The sequence below is a fragment of the Coregonus clupeaformis genome, chromosome 24, assembly GCF_020615455.1.
Source record: "Coregonus clupeaformis isolate EN_2021a chromosome 24, ASM2061545v1, whole genome shotgun sequence".
NCBI lineage: Eukaryota > Metazoa > Chordata > Actinopteri > Salmoniformes > Salmonidae > Coregonus > Coregonus clupeaformis.
The window spans coordinates 35,583,928-35,600,483 of record NC_059215.1 but is presented as its reverse complement, the minus strand read 5'-3'; the positions used below and the strand labels follow the sequence as shown (position 1 = coordinate 35,600,483).

At 44.8% G+C, this 16,556-nt stretch overlaps 1 protein-coding gene across 2 annotated transcripts in view; it reads right to left on the bottom strand.

Annotated features, from left to right (window-relative positions):
- The window catches only part of mtor (mechanistic target of rapamycin kinase), a 154,515-nt gene that overhangs the window by 15,315 nt on the left and 122,644 nt on the right, over positions 1 to 16,556 (bottom strand). For both annotated transcript variants that reach the window (XM_045207166.1, XM_045207167.1), the window contains exons 35-44: positions 12,228 to 12,353; positions 10,676 to 10,807; positions 9,650 to 9,765; positions 5,533 to 5,650; positions 4,845 to 5,042; positions 4,418 to 4,518; positions 3,932 to 4,028; positions 3,617 to 3,715; positions 3,371 to 3,493; positions 1,166 to 1,348 (exon numbers count right to left, since the gene is read on the bottom strand). In XM_045207166.1, the coding sequence (XP_045063101.1) occupies positions 1,166 to 1,348; positions 3,371 to 3,493; positions 3,617 to 3,715; positions 3,932 to 4,028; positions 4,418 to 4,518; positions 4,845 to 5,042; positions 5,533 to 5,650; positions 9,650 to 9,765; positions 10,676 to 10,807; positions 12,228 to 12,353 (1,293 nt within the window). The remainder of the gene's footprint in view (positions 1 to 1,165; positions 1,349 to 3,370; positions 3,494 to 3,616; positions 3,716 to 3,931; positions 4,029 to 4,417; positions 4,519 to 4,844; positions 5,043 to 5,532; positions 5,651 to 9,649; positions 9,766 to 10,675; positions 10,808 to 12,227; positions 12,354 to 16,556) is intronic.

Sequence of the window (16,556 nt, the reverse complement as noted above, 5' to 3'; positions counted from 1 at the left end):
GTACCATTCTTTATTCATGGCTGTGTTCTTAGGCAAAAATGTGAGTGAGCCCACTCCCTTGGCTGAGAAGCAACCCCACACATGAATGGTCTCAGGATGCTTTACTGTTGGCATGACACAGGACTGATGGTAGCGCTCACCTTGTCTTCTCCGGACAAGGTGTTTTCCGGATGCCTCAAACAATCGGAAAGGGGATTCATCAGAGAAAATGACTTTACCCCAGTCCTCAGCAGTCCAATCCCTGTACCTTTTGCAGAATATCAGTCTGTCCCTGATGTTTTTCCTGGAGAGAAGTGGCTTCTTTGCTGCCCTTCTTGACACCAGGCCATCCTCCAAAAGTCTTCGCCACACTTTGCGTGCAGATGCCCTCACACCTGCCTGCTGCCATTCCTGAGCAAGCTCTGCACTGGTGGTGCCCCGATTCCGCAGCTGAATCAACTTTAGGAGACGGTCCTGGCGTTTGCTGGACTTTCTTGGGCGCCCTGACGCCTTCTTCACAACAATTGAACCTCTCTCCTTGAAGTTCTTGATGATCCGATAAATGGTTGATTTAGGTGCAATCTTACTAGCAGCAATATCCTTGCCTGTGAAGCCCTTTTTGTGCAAAGCAATGATGACGGCACGTGTTTCCTTGCAGGTAACCATGGTTAACAGAGGAAGAACAATGATTTCAAGCACCACCCTCCTTTTAAAGCTTCCAGTCTGTTATTCTAACTCAATCAGTATGACAGAGTGATCTCCAGCCTTGTCCTCGTCAACACTCTCACCTGTGTTAACGAGAGAATCACTGACATGATGTCAGCTGGTCCTTTTGTGGCAGGGCTGAAATGCAGTGGAAATGTTTTTTGGGGATTAAGTTCATTTTCATGGCAAAGAGGGACTTTGCAATTAATTGCAATTCATCTGATCACTCTTCATGACATTCTGGAGTATATGCAAATTGCCATCATCAAAACTGAGGCAGCAGACTTTGTGAAAATTAGTATTTGTGTCATTCTCAAAACTTTTGACCACGACTGTACATGTGATTTATGCAAAGTTACAAGATACGCGCACATTTGTCAATCATTGTAACTTGGTAAATGAAATGTTAAAAATAAGACAAAATACATTAGGACGACTACAAACATAACTTTAAAAAAGACAAAAGAATACAAAGACGGACCTGGTTGAAGGAGGTCTCTTTGAGGGTCTGCGGGCCCCTCTCCATCATGGCGTGAAGGGGCTCCAGCACGGCGAACATGCCCTTGACATTACGCTCGCCAAAGTAGAGGCGGGAGGCCTCCTCCAGTCCCTCGTGCCACATCTCGTGCCACAGAATGGCCACCCGGATCAGCTCCTCGCTCACCTGGGGAGACAGGAAGTGACTCAGGCCTTCGGAAACAGGATACATTAACATTCTGGATTTAAGGCCTTCTTATGATTTCTTCAAATGGGGGGACAGGGGACGGGGGACGGACGGACGAGATACATACAGTGCTGATACAGTGGCTTCAGAAAGTATCCATACCCCTTGACTTATTCCACATCTTGTTGTGTTACAGCCTGAATTCAAAATTTATTTAATTTTTTTTATTTTTTTACACACAACACCCCATAATGACAAAGTCAAAACATGTTTTTAGAAAATAATTCAGATTTATTGAAAATGAAATACAGAAATATATCATTACCATAAGTATTCACATCCCTGAGTCAATACTTTGTAGAAGCACGTTTGGCAGCAAATACAGCTGTGAGACTTTCTGGGTAAGTCTCAAAGAGCTTTCCACACCTGGATTGTGCAACATTCGTTGTTGATCATTGCTAGATAACCATTTTCAGGTCTTGCCATAGATTTTCAAGTAGATTTAGTAAAAACCGTAACTCGGCCACTCAGGAACATTCACTGTCTTCTTGGTAAGCAACTCCAGTGTAGATTTGGCCTTGTGTTTTAAGGTTATTGTCCTGCTGAAAGGTGAATTCATCTCCCAGTGTCTGGTGGAAAGCAGACTGAACCAGGTTTTCCTCTAGGATTTTGCCTGTGCATAGCTCCATTCCGTTTCCTTTATATCCTGAAAAACTCCAAAGTCCTTAACAATTACAAGCATGCCCATAACATGATGCAGCCACCACTATGCTTGAAAATATGGAGAGTGGTACTCAGTAATGTGTTGTATTGGATTTGCCCTAAACATAACACTTTGTATTCTGTTTGTATTTTTTGCAGTATTACTTTAGTGCCTTGTTGCAAACAGGATGCATGTTTTGGAATACAGGCTTCCTTCTTTTCCCTCTGTCAATTAGGTTAGTATTGTGGAGTAACTACAATATTGTTGATCCATCCTCAGTTTTCTCCTATTACAGCCATTAAACTTTGTAACTGTTTTAAAGTCACCATTGGCCTCATGGTGAAATCCCTGAGCGGTTTCCGTCCTCTCCGGCAACTGAGTTAGGAAGGACGCCTGTATCTTTGTAGTGACTGGGTGTATTGATACATCATCCAAATTGTAATTAATGACTTCACCATGCTCAAAGGGATATTCTATGCCTTATTACCCATCTACCAATGTTAAACACTATTATTACACACAGATTGAAACCTCTGAACTTATTATGTGACTTGTTAAGTAAATGTTTTACTCCTGAACATATTTAGGGGTTGAATACTTATTGACTCAAGACCTTTCAGTTTTTAATATTTTGTTGTTGTTGTACTTTTTACCCCTTTTTCTCCCCAATGATATCCAATTGGTAGTTACAGTCTTGTCCCATCGCTGCAACTCCCGTACAGACTCGGGAGAGGCGAAGGTCGAGAGCCATGCGTCCTCCGAAACACGGCCCTGCCAAGCCGCACTGCTTCTTGACACACTGCTCGCTTAACCCGGAAGCCAGCCGCACCAATGTGTCAGAGAAAACACTGTACAACTGGCGACTGAAGTCAGCGTGCATGCGCCCGGCCCACCACAGGAGTCGCTAGAGCGCGATGGGACAAGGACATTGCGGCCGCCCAAACCCTCCCCTAACCCGGACGACACTGGGCCAATTGTGCGCCACCTCATGGGATCGAACCCGGGTCTGTAGTGACACCTCTAGCACGGCGATGCAGTGCCTTAGACCGCTGTGCCACTCGGGAGGCCAGCTTTTAATTTTTTATTAATTTCTAAAAACATAATTCCACTTTCACATTATGGGGTATTTTGTGTATGCAGTGACAAAACATCTCAATTTAATCCATTTTAAATTCAGGTTGTAACACAACAAAATGTAGAATAAGTCAAGGGGTGTGAATACTTTCTGAAGGCTCTGTATGTCTAAATGGTAAAACAGACTGTAACCACTTGTTGCTGTACTGTGAGGTAGAGTGTGTACACCGACAGGCATCACGTACCATGATGGCCTGCTGGACCAGTGTGTTGCAGTGCTCACACATGTTCTTGAGGATCTTGTTAGCAGCATTGTGGCGGGCAGTGGTGGTTGACTTGGAGGCCACGGTCAACGGATAGATCAAAGCCTAGAAGAGGGGAGAGGGCGAGAGAGAGAGAGAGGGAGGGAGAGTTAATCAATGCAGTACTAGTTCAGAGATATGTGTCCTAGGCCATCGCTCCTAGCCTGGGTGCCAGCAGTATGCCATTACCTGGGGGTGGTAGCGCCCAATATCGGTGAGCAGCTGGTGGATGAGGCGGCCAACCAGAGCACGGGGTGTGTCGATGCGGGCAATCAGCTGGGGGATCACCTGCAGGCGTGGGGGCAAGATAGGGAGACTTAATTTTGTTAATATCCCGGAGCAATGCAATGTGGCATTATTATTCAGTTACTGTCGTCCTGTAAGACTTGGTTGAATGACTATTTCATGGCCCAAAACCAACCTTGCCCTTGGGAATAATTCACCCTTATCACAATAGACAGAACAATAAAAGCAAACCAAAAAACGTGCATGTGAGATGTGTACCTGTAGCCAGGTGTCTATCTGAATGGTTTTGATACCCTCCACCAGTGCCTCATTGACTTCAGGCCAGTGTCCATAGTCAAACCAGAGGGTCAGGACCCTGGAGAAAGAAAACCGCATCATGTCAAAACCAGTCTCTTGCATCTATTGCATCTTTATTGACAGGTTCAGACGAAAAAAACAACCAGAGTTTCCCTGAATTTCAAACCTCATTTTCAACGACACCAAGCAATGTAATGCGTGCAACAACACAAATTGGAATTGGAGTTCTTCTCTCTGCCACCAGTGGGCTTCCTCTCCACATATTTCAACTCAGCGTCTACCAGTGTACTGGGCATCTCAGAGTAGGAGTTCTGATCTAGGATCAGGTGCCCCCTGTCCATATAATCTTATTCATTATGATCTAAAAGGGAAAACGGATCCTAGATCAGTACTCATACTTTTAAGATGCTTTGTGAATACAGGCCCTGGCCCCATGTGGGGACTCACCTGAGGGTGTCCTGGAGGTTGTTCCCTCTGGAGAGGGAGATGGAGCGGAAGAAGCCCTGGACTGCAGGAACAGTGTAGAGGAGTAACGTCTTGGAGAGGTCCTGCACTCGCCAAACAACAGAGAGAGAATGAGGAAGAGGAAGAGGAAGATTGATTGTACCTTGATTTCAGCAAGCAAGGCATTCAGTCATAGTCAAAAGACCAAGTTGCTCCTTTGTCCCTTAGTCCCAGTGAGTCACAAATCCTAACTCACACATTCTCTCAATGTCTCCCACTGACATAAACTTGTGATTTAGGCAACATTTGAAGTTCCACACAGGTCTGTCAAATTAGTTAGAAATTTGTCTGGTAGTGAATAGTGAAAGGGCTGGTTAGCGTTAGGGGACGAGTATGGTGAAGGAGAATCTAAGATGGCCGCCGCCCTCACCTCGTTGGCCTTCTTCTGGCCCGGCGAGGGCACAGGGCTGTGCTCTGTGCTGTCTACCTCGCTGTCGCTGTTGCTGGCCTCGCTGTTGGCACTTGCACCACTGATGTGGCGCTTCTTCTTCTTTTCATCCCGGCCCTGGTTCTGGTGCTTGTAGTGCAGCACCGCCTCAAAGTTCATCACCGCCCATGCGTGCCAGGCCTGCGGAAAAAGGTATGCCAGGTGAACAAATATATATATTTAAAACATTTTATTCGAAGATATAGAATGACAAGTCTACATGTCGAAACATATGTTTGAACTTATGTTATCGCACTTATCACATCAACTTCCAGTACGTTATCCTTCAGTAAACTGGAAAATAATTGGCTATGTGAGATGTCCTGGAGGAGTCCGGCCCTCTGGGGAATGTTCTGGGTCTAAACAGATGTCTGTCATGTTCTTGGTTGTTATGTAATGAGCTACTGAGAGATGTGAGGAAGGGGGGCACTCAGTAGAGGAAGAGCATGGCTTTCCTGGAGTCTGGGCATGGGCCTATACAAGCCCAAAGGTGCCCTTGGTTCCTTTCAAATCAACTCATGTCTCTAATAACATACAAACCTTATGTTAAGTAAATGGAGGAGTCAGCATGAGGTCCACAGCATGAATGCTGATGGGAGTGACAGGGGTTGGAGGTGAGTGGGTCACTGACCTTGTACCAGTTGCGGTCATGCTCCGTGGAGTGGTTATAGTACTGCAGCACTTTGGGGATGGTGCTCTCGTTAATGCCCTGCAGACTGAGCTGCCATTCACCCAGCTTCAGGAAGCACCTAGGAAGGCAGGGAAGGAGGGATGGAGGAAGAGAGAGAGGGATAGGGAGAGAAACAGTCGTGGTCACTATATAGATCGTCAGCAGAATACGGCCTACGCTCATGAAGCATCTCAGAGTAGGAGCGCTGATCTAGAATCTGGTCCCCTTCTATCCATGTAATCTTATTTGTTTGTGATCTAAAAAGGCAAAACTGATCCTAAATCAGCACTCCTACTCTGAGACCCTTAATATGGACACTGGGTACCTGGGGCCTCATTTATCAAGTTGAGTGAGTACAAAAAATACTCTAAAACCTGCATGCGACAGTTTTCCCGCAAAGGTTGGTATTTATAAACGTTGAACTTGACAGGAAAGTGTGCGTATCTCCACGCAAATCACAAGAAGGTTGATCAACCCTATAGCAAGCAAATAGGCTGATTGTTCCTTTGGGGGAAATGGGAGGTGTTTGATGCACAGGAAGGATAATAATAATAATAAAAACAAAACCTAGGCCTAGTGATAAAAGATAAATTTGCCGTTGGTATTTTAAATTGTGTTATATAGGCCTACATCATTATCATATTGCAGGACATGTCTCTCCTTTTCTGACATAATTGGTTTAAATGATTCCCACTACACAACAAATAGTAGGCTATCATTTATCAATCGCTAATTCAATAGCCAAGCATGCTCAAAAATAAATAGACCGGTAGCCTTGACTGTGACAGTATGGTCAGGCTACAGTAGTGCTGTGCTATAGGATTAGGAGCACGACATCATAGCCTAGCCTATTTAATTTCAGAGCCTATACCAAGGCAGGAGATAGAAACACAATCATGTATTTGCATAGAAGTGTGGGCTGTAGGATTTACATTTAAATTGGTCGAATGGACAATCAATCTTGCAGAATGTGCGGTCAGTGTTTAGCACTTGCTAGACAGCATGTCTTTTTTGTTTGGAAAAGTCACTGCAACATTCTGTCCACTCCTCTACAGAAATGTGATAAAATTTGCCATTGCGTTTTCTTTTAGAAACAATCATGGCCCAGTTCCAACATCTCCAAATCATACAGCAAATGAAGGCATTTTTGTTGCGTAAAAGGTGAAAGGAGGGCGTTTTCCAGGCGGGGTTGTAGCGCTTGTTCATGACCGCACAAATATAATATGGCTCTGATTTATCAATGAAAACATGCGTACATGTTGCTAGCGACAGTTTGATAAATGCATATCATTTGTTACGCACGCAAATCCTAGGATCTCCACTTATGACAGAATTGAGTATGGAATTTACACACGGTTGATAAATGAGGCCCCTGGTCCTAGATCAGCACTCCTTTTCTGAGACATTTGTGAATACGGGCCCAGGGCTGCATCAGGGTCTGATGAATTGCATTGGCAACACACACTCATGTCAACAGCTATAAGGGCTGGTATGTGAGATGAAGCTCTTACACTAAGTCAGGCCCTTACAGTTACACTTGTTAGTGTGATGAATGCTTTCCACATGCTGTTACCTGGCAGTCCATCTCCCCTCTCGAATGCCACAGAGGAGCCTAGGCCCGTCCACACACTCCTCTCTACCCCCTATTGCCTTGTTTGGCCACTGACATGCTTACCTAGGCCTAAAGCCAAGATCTGTGGGACACCTCTGGAGAAAATGTATATTAACCGAATCTACTTTTAACTTTTCTATGAGAAAAGTCTGTTCTGTTGTAACAATTTAAAGAATATGTTGGGGAAGTTATCTTATACACTATGCTCACTGTCATCACAAGTTGTCTTGGGGGTGTTGGCAATGGATGTTCAATGCAGTACATTTCCATTACATTCTAGTGTAGGGACCTGACTAGTGCAGTCCTTTAAAATAGAAGAGAATGATGGGAAGACTTGGAAATCCTGCAAAGACATTTATCATACTTAGGCCTCATTACTAAAAGCAACGGCGCATTAGCTACTGAAAGGTTTTGGAATCAATTTTTTATATCGGTGGTGAGTGTGAGGGAACATTGCCTCGTGGTCGGTCTTCCCTGTGGTTGTGCTTGCTATATCAATCATCCTAAAAGACACAGACACTCGAGGCAAACCGTCAAATAATCGAGTAGTGTTTGATTTACATGGGCCAAGCGCGTGATTAGTTTATAACACATCTGACCAGGAACTGGCGAGTACTGTGCAGCCATCCATCCCTCAGCTCCTAACTATACGCTGCACTGTTTCCAGAAAGCACTTCTAATAAATTATCCATTAGCATTGCGTAATGCTGCGGAGTGCTTTTCCATGTGAAAATACAGTACTGGTTCAGTTCACCTCTGACAAACCGCTTCTCCTCAAGAAAAACACAGTAAAACGGTCTGCATGGGAGAACGACTAGTGCCAGAAGTGCTTCTCGGTTACCACAGGAACTCAGACCGGAGATTGCAGGGTTGCAGGTCTTATCATGATCATTGCCTCGTAACATGCAAATAAATAGCGCTGAAATTACAATGAATTATTTTGGGGGTGGAGAATGGTGGTGTGTGCTTCTGCACAGACCAGATGTGCACCATTCCACAGTGCCAACCCATTTGCAGGAAAGTGTGTCAGCATGTCTGGAAGAAAACAGTGCAGACGAACATTCCACAGACAACGAGAACCTGCAATGGCAGGTATGAAACACTGTGTGTATGTATGTGTGCATTTATGTGTGTGTACCTCTAAGATGAGTGTTTTACTGTGTGTTTTACGGTAAGAAGGCTTGTCTCCTGTGTGTGTGTGCGTGTCTCAGATGAGTGTTTTTACTGTATGTTTTACTGTAAGTAGGCTCGTCTGCTGACCAACGTGTCAACACATTTAACCCATAAAGCTCAACTATTTTTAATTTTTACCCCTGCTTGTGCTTGTTTGGAGGCCAATGTGAAACACAGCATTTTACTGAGTAAAACCTCACACACAAACACACACAAAACCTGGTGTGTCAGAAGTAAACTTTCCCAAAAAATTATCGCCCTTTGAGATTTCTGATATTCCCTTCCCTTGGGCACTCATTTGAAGTCCACCCCATGAAGGAGAGAGCTTTGGGGAATGGGGATCGTGCTGGAAGTATTTTCATGGGCCCATCGAGCATACAAACAACTTCCTTAGGCTTTCATGTCTTGCAGAGGTATTCTGAAAATGGGAGTATTTCCATTTTTTATCCGTTGATAGTATACACAAGCACCAAATAGAAATACATGCGACGAGCCTTCCTGATTGGGAGCGTTGCAAAAAAGGGTGTTGTTGCAAATGGGAAGAGCTTCCAACAGGAATAGAGAAATACCTCCAGTCCCTTTCTGCCCATAACTGATCTCAATTCAGCTTGTCCATCCCCAGTCCTAACCTTGAACGTCACAGGCTAAACCACAGCACAGATCCTGGACCAGCTGTTCATGTTACTGGTCCACTGCCAGTGCTCAGCATCCGCACACTGAAGGTGTAGTTTGGCAGCCATTTTATGTCAAAACATTCAAACAGCAACTATTCTTACAGAGAGAACAGGTGAAGATGGTAGAACGTGGCAGGAGGCAGGGTGAAGAGGCAGAGGGCAACACCCGGCCAGGTATGGGACACGCTGGGCTGGGGTGTGGGTGTAGGCACAGCCAGGTGCTGACTGACAGAGCTTGCCAGAGACACACCTGGTTTCCGGTACCTGTGGGCACAATGCCACATTTGGTTGAAGATAAGTAGCTGGATTCCTAGATGCCCGCTGGCTGAGGGGTGACTGATTACGCAGAATGAAAAGAGAGAAAACTTGTCTGGGTTTGCAAAACTAATGCCAGTACAAGGAGCGAGGGAGGGAATGGTGGAAGAGTAGACGACCAGGGTTGGGTCACAGTCATGGAGAAAGAGCAGAACTCTCTGTACGTGACCCTTTAGGTGAGAGAGAACATGAGGGCAGGGAAAAGGTGTGTGCTGATTTTTTTCAAGCACACACTGCAATAACAAATGGGGTGCGTGACGTTCATTAGTTTTTTCCCTAATGTAGGTATGGTAGGAGTCCTGACCTGGCCATGAGCTTGTGGAGCTCCTGCTTGTGTTGCTGGTCCTCAGCGGCGATGGCATGCTGGGCCTGCTGCTGCATCCCTTGGACAAAGTGCTGCATGTGCTGGAAGGCTTCGATCTGATGAGGGACAGAGGAACAACAGGGGGGTCAAAGAACTCTCATTTAAAAACGGGGATTTAACTCAACTCTCCTGTCAATACAAATGTCGCCTATGCTCTATGATATCGCCCCCGCACATCCATCTGACAAGAGTGATATTCAACTGTGTTTCTCTTTATATTTAACTGTGTTAATCTTTTGCCTTCCATTGGGGGGGGTGTCGCAGTGTTCAATAGGGCAGGGTGTCGTAAAACCTTTTGCAACCGAAAATTGGACCTAACATCTGGTATTCCCTCACTGTTTAATTGTTTCAAAACGTTTCCCTCCCTACTGAACAGGACCTTGTTGTTCCAGTCCCAGTCCAAAGAGTCCAGATGGGGGATGGATGGCTCCTCTCTGGCAGGGACTTGGATGCATGTGTCATTAAGATTCCTGCCTTGTGAGCGGCTCCTGCAGCTGGCCCTAGTATAGCCCTGTGGCGGGCAGCAGGCACGCCACGCTCACACTTACGTAAACGCCAGCCTCAGCCCCAGCAGCACCAACACTTCCCTAATGAGACCCACAATGGGAGAGCCAGAAGCTTTGGAACACGTGGTAGAAGGGTGTGTGTGAGGGGGGAGGAGGTGTGTGTGTGTGGTCGGGGGGGTTATATATAGACCAGTCCCCCTGACCACACACACACAGACAGACACCTTTACACACTAATGGCGTGGTTGGAATGATGTGACATTTGTCACTGCTGCCATTTTTGCCCTGGAATGTTTATGCTCTTCATTTCAGTTGGTTCCCTAACACACAATGGTCCACAATATTTCATGAACCTACTACACATGACAGCCCTGCATTTCCTTACATTACACAACTTTGAGAAAACTACATTTTCCTTCAGCTGCAGAGAAACCCTGTAACAACAGTAGAGCTACTGTACCTTGTGTTGGCTCTTCCACATGTACTTCATGTAGGCGTAGGTGACGTGGGGGTGGACGGTGGGCAGCGGGTGGTCCAGCTGCTTCGAGGGGTCCACTCCCAGGAGAAGGACCAGGGTCTTGTGGGCCAACGCCTGGGAGAAAAGAGATTCATTTGTTTTTATGGACATTGATAATTTCTGTCATAATACTCAACATCACACACGCACAACACCATTCTGTACACACAAGGCTAGGAGCAGCATAGTGTCAGCCGCAGAGCAGCGCCAAAGTGGAAGAAAATGTCAAAGGGGTTCAACGGTCGAAACCTCAAGGTCAGTCCCCTACAGCCCACTCAGACCTCTAGTCAGGGACCCCCAGCCATTTCACATATTTGATCTATTCCAGAGCTAGCACACCTAATTCAACTTATCAACTAATCATCAAGACCTTGATTAGGTGAATCAGGTTTGCTAGTTCAGGGCTACAACAATATTGTGAAAGTCTGAAGTCCAGAGGAAATGTTTGAGAACCACTGCCCTAGCTTCCCTATCCCCTCCCAACTCCCATGGACGTACAGACGTACACAGACCCCCAGGTTTCCCCAGGCCCGTTTCAACCTCTTGCTAAATAAACAGCTCAAGTATACCACACTACTGTGGAGGGCGTAACTAACCACTGACCCCTGTGGAGGGGCCCGCCTTTTAGAACAGTGTGGGCATTCTTTTAGACGTTGCTCGTTTGCCCATAATCACGTTCTTCGCTCGCCGTTTGATGTTCGCTCCTGTGAGTGAAAACCGCTACAATTCTCTGACATCATACTGGAATGTTCTGAAAGGGTTGTGTTGCGATTGGAAAGCTGGTCGGCTGCCTGCAATCCACTACAATCACTTACAATAAAACTGGCACCAGGGAGGGAAAACAGTGACACTTTTATTAAACAGGTTTGAGGTACGGTTTCTAAACAGTGCGATTTCTGAGAGGTGCGTTACATTTACACAGTCGTTCCAGTGAGAGTTGAGTTTCGCACCAAAGCATCACTGTTGGGCCTGCACGGCAGAATCCAATCCAGTAGAATAGATTCCCCCTTGGATTGACACACAACCTTTAAAGAATTGTTTTAGCAAATTCATTCCATTCTGGTTGTACTAATGTCAATTGACATCACTTGAACTCAACCTGATACAACAGCTTATAGCTGTATCTGAATGGAAATACATTAATTAAATACAAGCCAATTGCCCAACAAGCTGGTCACTAAACACCACAAATCATGTAGGGTTTTTATAGCCATTTATGACAGAGAAATCGATACCCAGATACCGGTGAACGCTCCCTTTGTTTTGTTGAGTGCAATGTTTTGTCCAGGTCTTTGTGAGGCCTGGTCGAAACATTACACTTGATAAAACGTGAGCTGAACAACGGAGTGCATTAAATCATGCTTTTATACTTTTTTGCAAGGATAACTGGTTGATGGTGCAGACTAACCGGTTGAGAAAATAACCCTTACTGACATCCCTATTATGAACCATTTGGCCATTTACCCATTAGCTGTTCCTGTGCTAGTAAACTCACCAGACGTCCACTCTTGCCACAGAGACTGGCGTACTTGAGCCAGGTCCGCATGTCCTCGTGGGGGTTGATGACCAGCGAACGAACCATTAGGATCCTCTGCCAGTCCTCCACGATCCGCTGGCAACCCTAGAGACAGAGAAACAAAGACAATCAATCATATAATTATTATTAATCAATCACATTTAATTTATAACGCCCTTTTAACATCAGCAGTTGTCACAACGTGCTTTACAGGAGACACGACCACACACCCTCATGACCAGGTAGGTAGTATTTTATTTTTTGGGAAACATTCTCTAGAGCTCCCATACTCAACTGGTGGACCGGACCCGAACCCAGAACGGGGTCAACTACAATTTGTGTATATATTCAGTGCATTTGTAAAGTATTCAGACCCCTTGACTTTTTCAACATTTTGTTACATAACAGACTTACAGTGGGGAAAAAAAGTATTTAGTCAGCCACCAATTGTGCAAGTTCTCCCACTTAAAAAGATGAGAGAGGCCTGTAATTTTCATCATAGGTACACGTCAACTATGACAGACAAAATGAGAAAACAAATTCCAGAAAATCACATTGTTGGATTTTTAATGAATTTATTTGCAAATGATGGTGGAAAATAAGTATTTGGTCAATAACAAAAGTTTCTCAATAATTTGTTATATACCCTTTGTTGGCAATGACACAGGTCAAACGTTTTCTGTAAGTCTTCACAAGGTTTTCACACACTGTTGCTGATATTTTGGCCCATTCCTCCATGCAGATCTCCTCTAGAGCAGTGATGTTTTGGGGCTGTCGCTGGGCAACACGGACTTTCAACTCCCTCCAAAGATTTTCTACGGGGTTGAGATCTGGAGACTGGCTAGGCCACTCCAGGACCTTGAAATGCTTCTTACGAAGCCACTCCTTCGTTGCCCGTGCGTTGTGTTTGGGATCATTATCATGCTGAAGGACCCAGCCACGTTTCATCTTCAATGCCCTTGCTGATGGAAGGAGGTTTTCACTCAAAATCTCACGATACATGGCCCCATTCATTCTTTCCTTTACACGGATCAGTCGTCCTGGTCCCTTTGCAGAAAAACAGCCCCAAAGCATGATGTTTCCACCCCCATGCTTCACAGTAGGTATGGTGTTCTTTGGATGCAACTCAGCATTCTTTGTCCTCCAAACACGACGAGTTGAGTTTTTACCAAAAAGTTCTATTTTGGTTTCATCTGACAATATGACATTCTCCCAATCCTCTTCTGGATCATCCAAATGCACTCTAGCAAACTTCAGACGGGCCTGGACATGTACTGGCTTAAGCAGGGGGACACGTCTGGCACTGCAGGATTTGAGTCCCTGGCGGCGTAGTGTGTTACTGATGGTAGGCTTTGTTACTTTGGTCCCAGCTCTCTGCAGGTCATTCACTAGGTCCCCCCGTGTGGTTCTGGGATTTTTGCTCACCGTTCTTGTGATCATTTTGACCCCACGGGGTGAGATCTTGCGTGGAGCCCCAGATCGAGGAAGATTATCAGTGGTCTTGTATGTCTTCCATTTCCTAATAATTGCTCCCACAGTTGATTTCTTCAAACCAAGCTGCTTACCTATTGCAGATTCAGTCTTCCCAGCCTGGTGCAGGTCTACAATTTTGTTTCTGGTGTCCTTTGACAGCTCTTTGGTCTTGGCCATAGTGGAGTTTGGAGTGTGACTGTTTGAGGTTGTGGACAGGTGTCTTTTATACTGATAACAAGTTCAAACAGGTGCCATTAATACAGGTAACGAGTGGAGGACAGAGGTCTGTGAGAGCCAGAAATCTTGCTTGTTTGTAGGTGACCAAATACTTATTTTCCACCATAATTTGCAAATAAATTCATTAAAAATCCTACAATGTGATTTTTACCTATGATGAAAATTACAGGCCTCTCTCATCTTTTTAAGTGGGAGAACTTGCACAATTGGTGGCTGACTAAATACTTTTTCCCCCCACTGTATATCTGATAGATAATTATTAAAGTCATTTGCACCACCTGGTTGTGTTGTTTTAACAGAAAATCCAGTCTATAGAAAAGTTTGTGGTCATCCGCACATCCTTGTGGTCATACGATCGAAACGTTGTCAATAAAGCTGTGAATTGGGAACTTTAACAGTGTGCGGGCCTTCTTGTTCTTTAACAGGAAATCCAGGCCACCTGGTACGAGAAGCTCCACGAGTGGGAGTGAAGGAAAAGCAGCAAACAAGTGCCCAGCATCTGTAGGAACTCCTTCAAGACTGTTGGAAAAGCATTCCAGGTGAAGCTGGTTGTCAGAATGCCAAGAGTGTGCAAAGCTGTCGTCAATGCAAAGGGTGGCTATTTGAAGAATCTCAAATATAAAATATATTTAGATTCGTTTAACACTTTTTTGGTTACTACATGATTCCATATGTGTTATTTCATTGTTTTGATGTCATCACTATTATTCTATTAAAGTAGAAAATAATCAAAGTAAAAGAAAACCCCTTGAATGAGTAGTTGTTCTAAAACTTTTGACCGGTAGTGTAAAAAAAAAAAAAAAAGGAAATATCACATTTACAAGTATTCAGACCCTTTACTCAGTACTTTGTTGAAGCACCTTTGGCAGTGATTACAGCCTCGAGTCTTCTTGGGTATGACACTACAAGCTTGGCACACCTGTATTTGGGGAGTTTCTCCCATTCTTATCTGCTGATCCTCTCAAGCTATGTCAGGTTGGATGGGGAGCGTAGCAACAAAGCTATTTTTAGGTCTCTCCAGAGATGTTCGATTGGGTTCAAGTCTGGGCTTCGGCTGGGCCACTCAAGGACATTTAGAGACTTGTCCCGAAGCCACTCCTGCGTTGACTTGGCTGTGTGCTTATGGTCGTTGTCCTGTTGGAAGGTGAACCTTTGCCCCAGTCTGAGGTCCTGAGCGCTCTGGAGCAGGTTTTCAACAAGGATCTCTGTGTAATTCGCTCTGTTCATCTTTCCCTCGATCTTGACTAGTCTCCCAGTCCCTGCCACTGAAAAACATCCCCACAGCATGATGCTGCCACCACCATGCTTCACTGTAGGGATGGTGCCAGGTTTCCTCCAGACATGCGGCTTGGCATTCAGGCCAAAGAGTTCAATCTTGGTTTCATCAGACCAGAGAGTCTTGTTTCTCATGGTCTGAGAGTCCTTTAGGTGCCTTTTGGCAAACTCCAAACAGGCTGTCAGGTGCCTTTATTTGAGGGGTGGCTTCCGTCTGGCCACTCTAACATAAAGGCTTGATTGGTGGAGTGCTGCAGAGATGGTTGTCCTTCTGGAAAGTTCTACCATCTCCACAGAGGAACTCTGGAGCTCTGTCAGAGTGACCATCGGGTTCTTGGTCACCTCCCTTACCAAAGCCCTTCTCCCCCGAGTCTTGGTGGTTCCAAACTTCTTCCATTTAAGAATGATGGAGGCACTGTGTTCTTGTGGACCTTCAATGCTGCAGAAACTTTGGTACAGTTTTCCAGATCTGTGCCTCGACAACAATCCGGTCTCTGAGCTCTACGGACAATTCCTTCGACCTCATGGCTTGGTTTTTGCTTTGACATGCACTGTCAATTGTGGGACCTTATATAGACAGGTGTGTGCCTTTCCAGATCATGTCCAAACTATTTAATTTACCACAGGTGGACTCCAATCAAGTTGTAGAAACATCTCAAGGATGATCAATGGAAACAGGATGCATCTGAGCTACATTTCGAGTCCCATAGCAAAGGGTCTGAATACTTATGTAAATAAGGTATTTCTTGTTTAGATTTTTAATAAATGTGCAAACATTTCTAAAAACCTGCTTTCACTTTGTCATTATGGGGTATTGTGTGTAGGCTGTAACGTAACAAAATTTGGAAAATGTAAAGGGGTCTGAATACTTTCCGAATGCACTGTGTGTGTGTATATATATATATATATATATATATATATATATATATATATATATATATATATATATAAACACTCAGCAAAAAAAGAAACGTCCTCACGTCACCGTTTATTATTCAGCAAACTTAAAATGTGTCAATATTTGTATGAACATAACAAGATTCAACAACTGAGACATAAACTGAACAAGTTCAACAGACATGTGACTAACATAAATTGAATAATGTGTCCCTAAACAAAGGGGGGGTCAAAATCAAAAGTAACAGTCAGTATCTGGTGTGGCCACCAGCTGTATTAAGTACTGCAGTGGATCTCCTCCTCATGGACTGCACCAGATTTGCCAGTTCTTGCTGTGAGATGTTACCCCACTCTTCCACCAAGGCACCTGCAAGTTCCCTGACATTTCTGGGGGGAATGGCCCTAGCCGTCACCCTCCGATCCAAC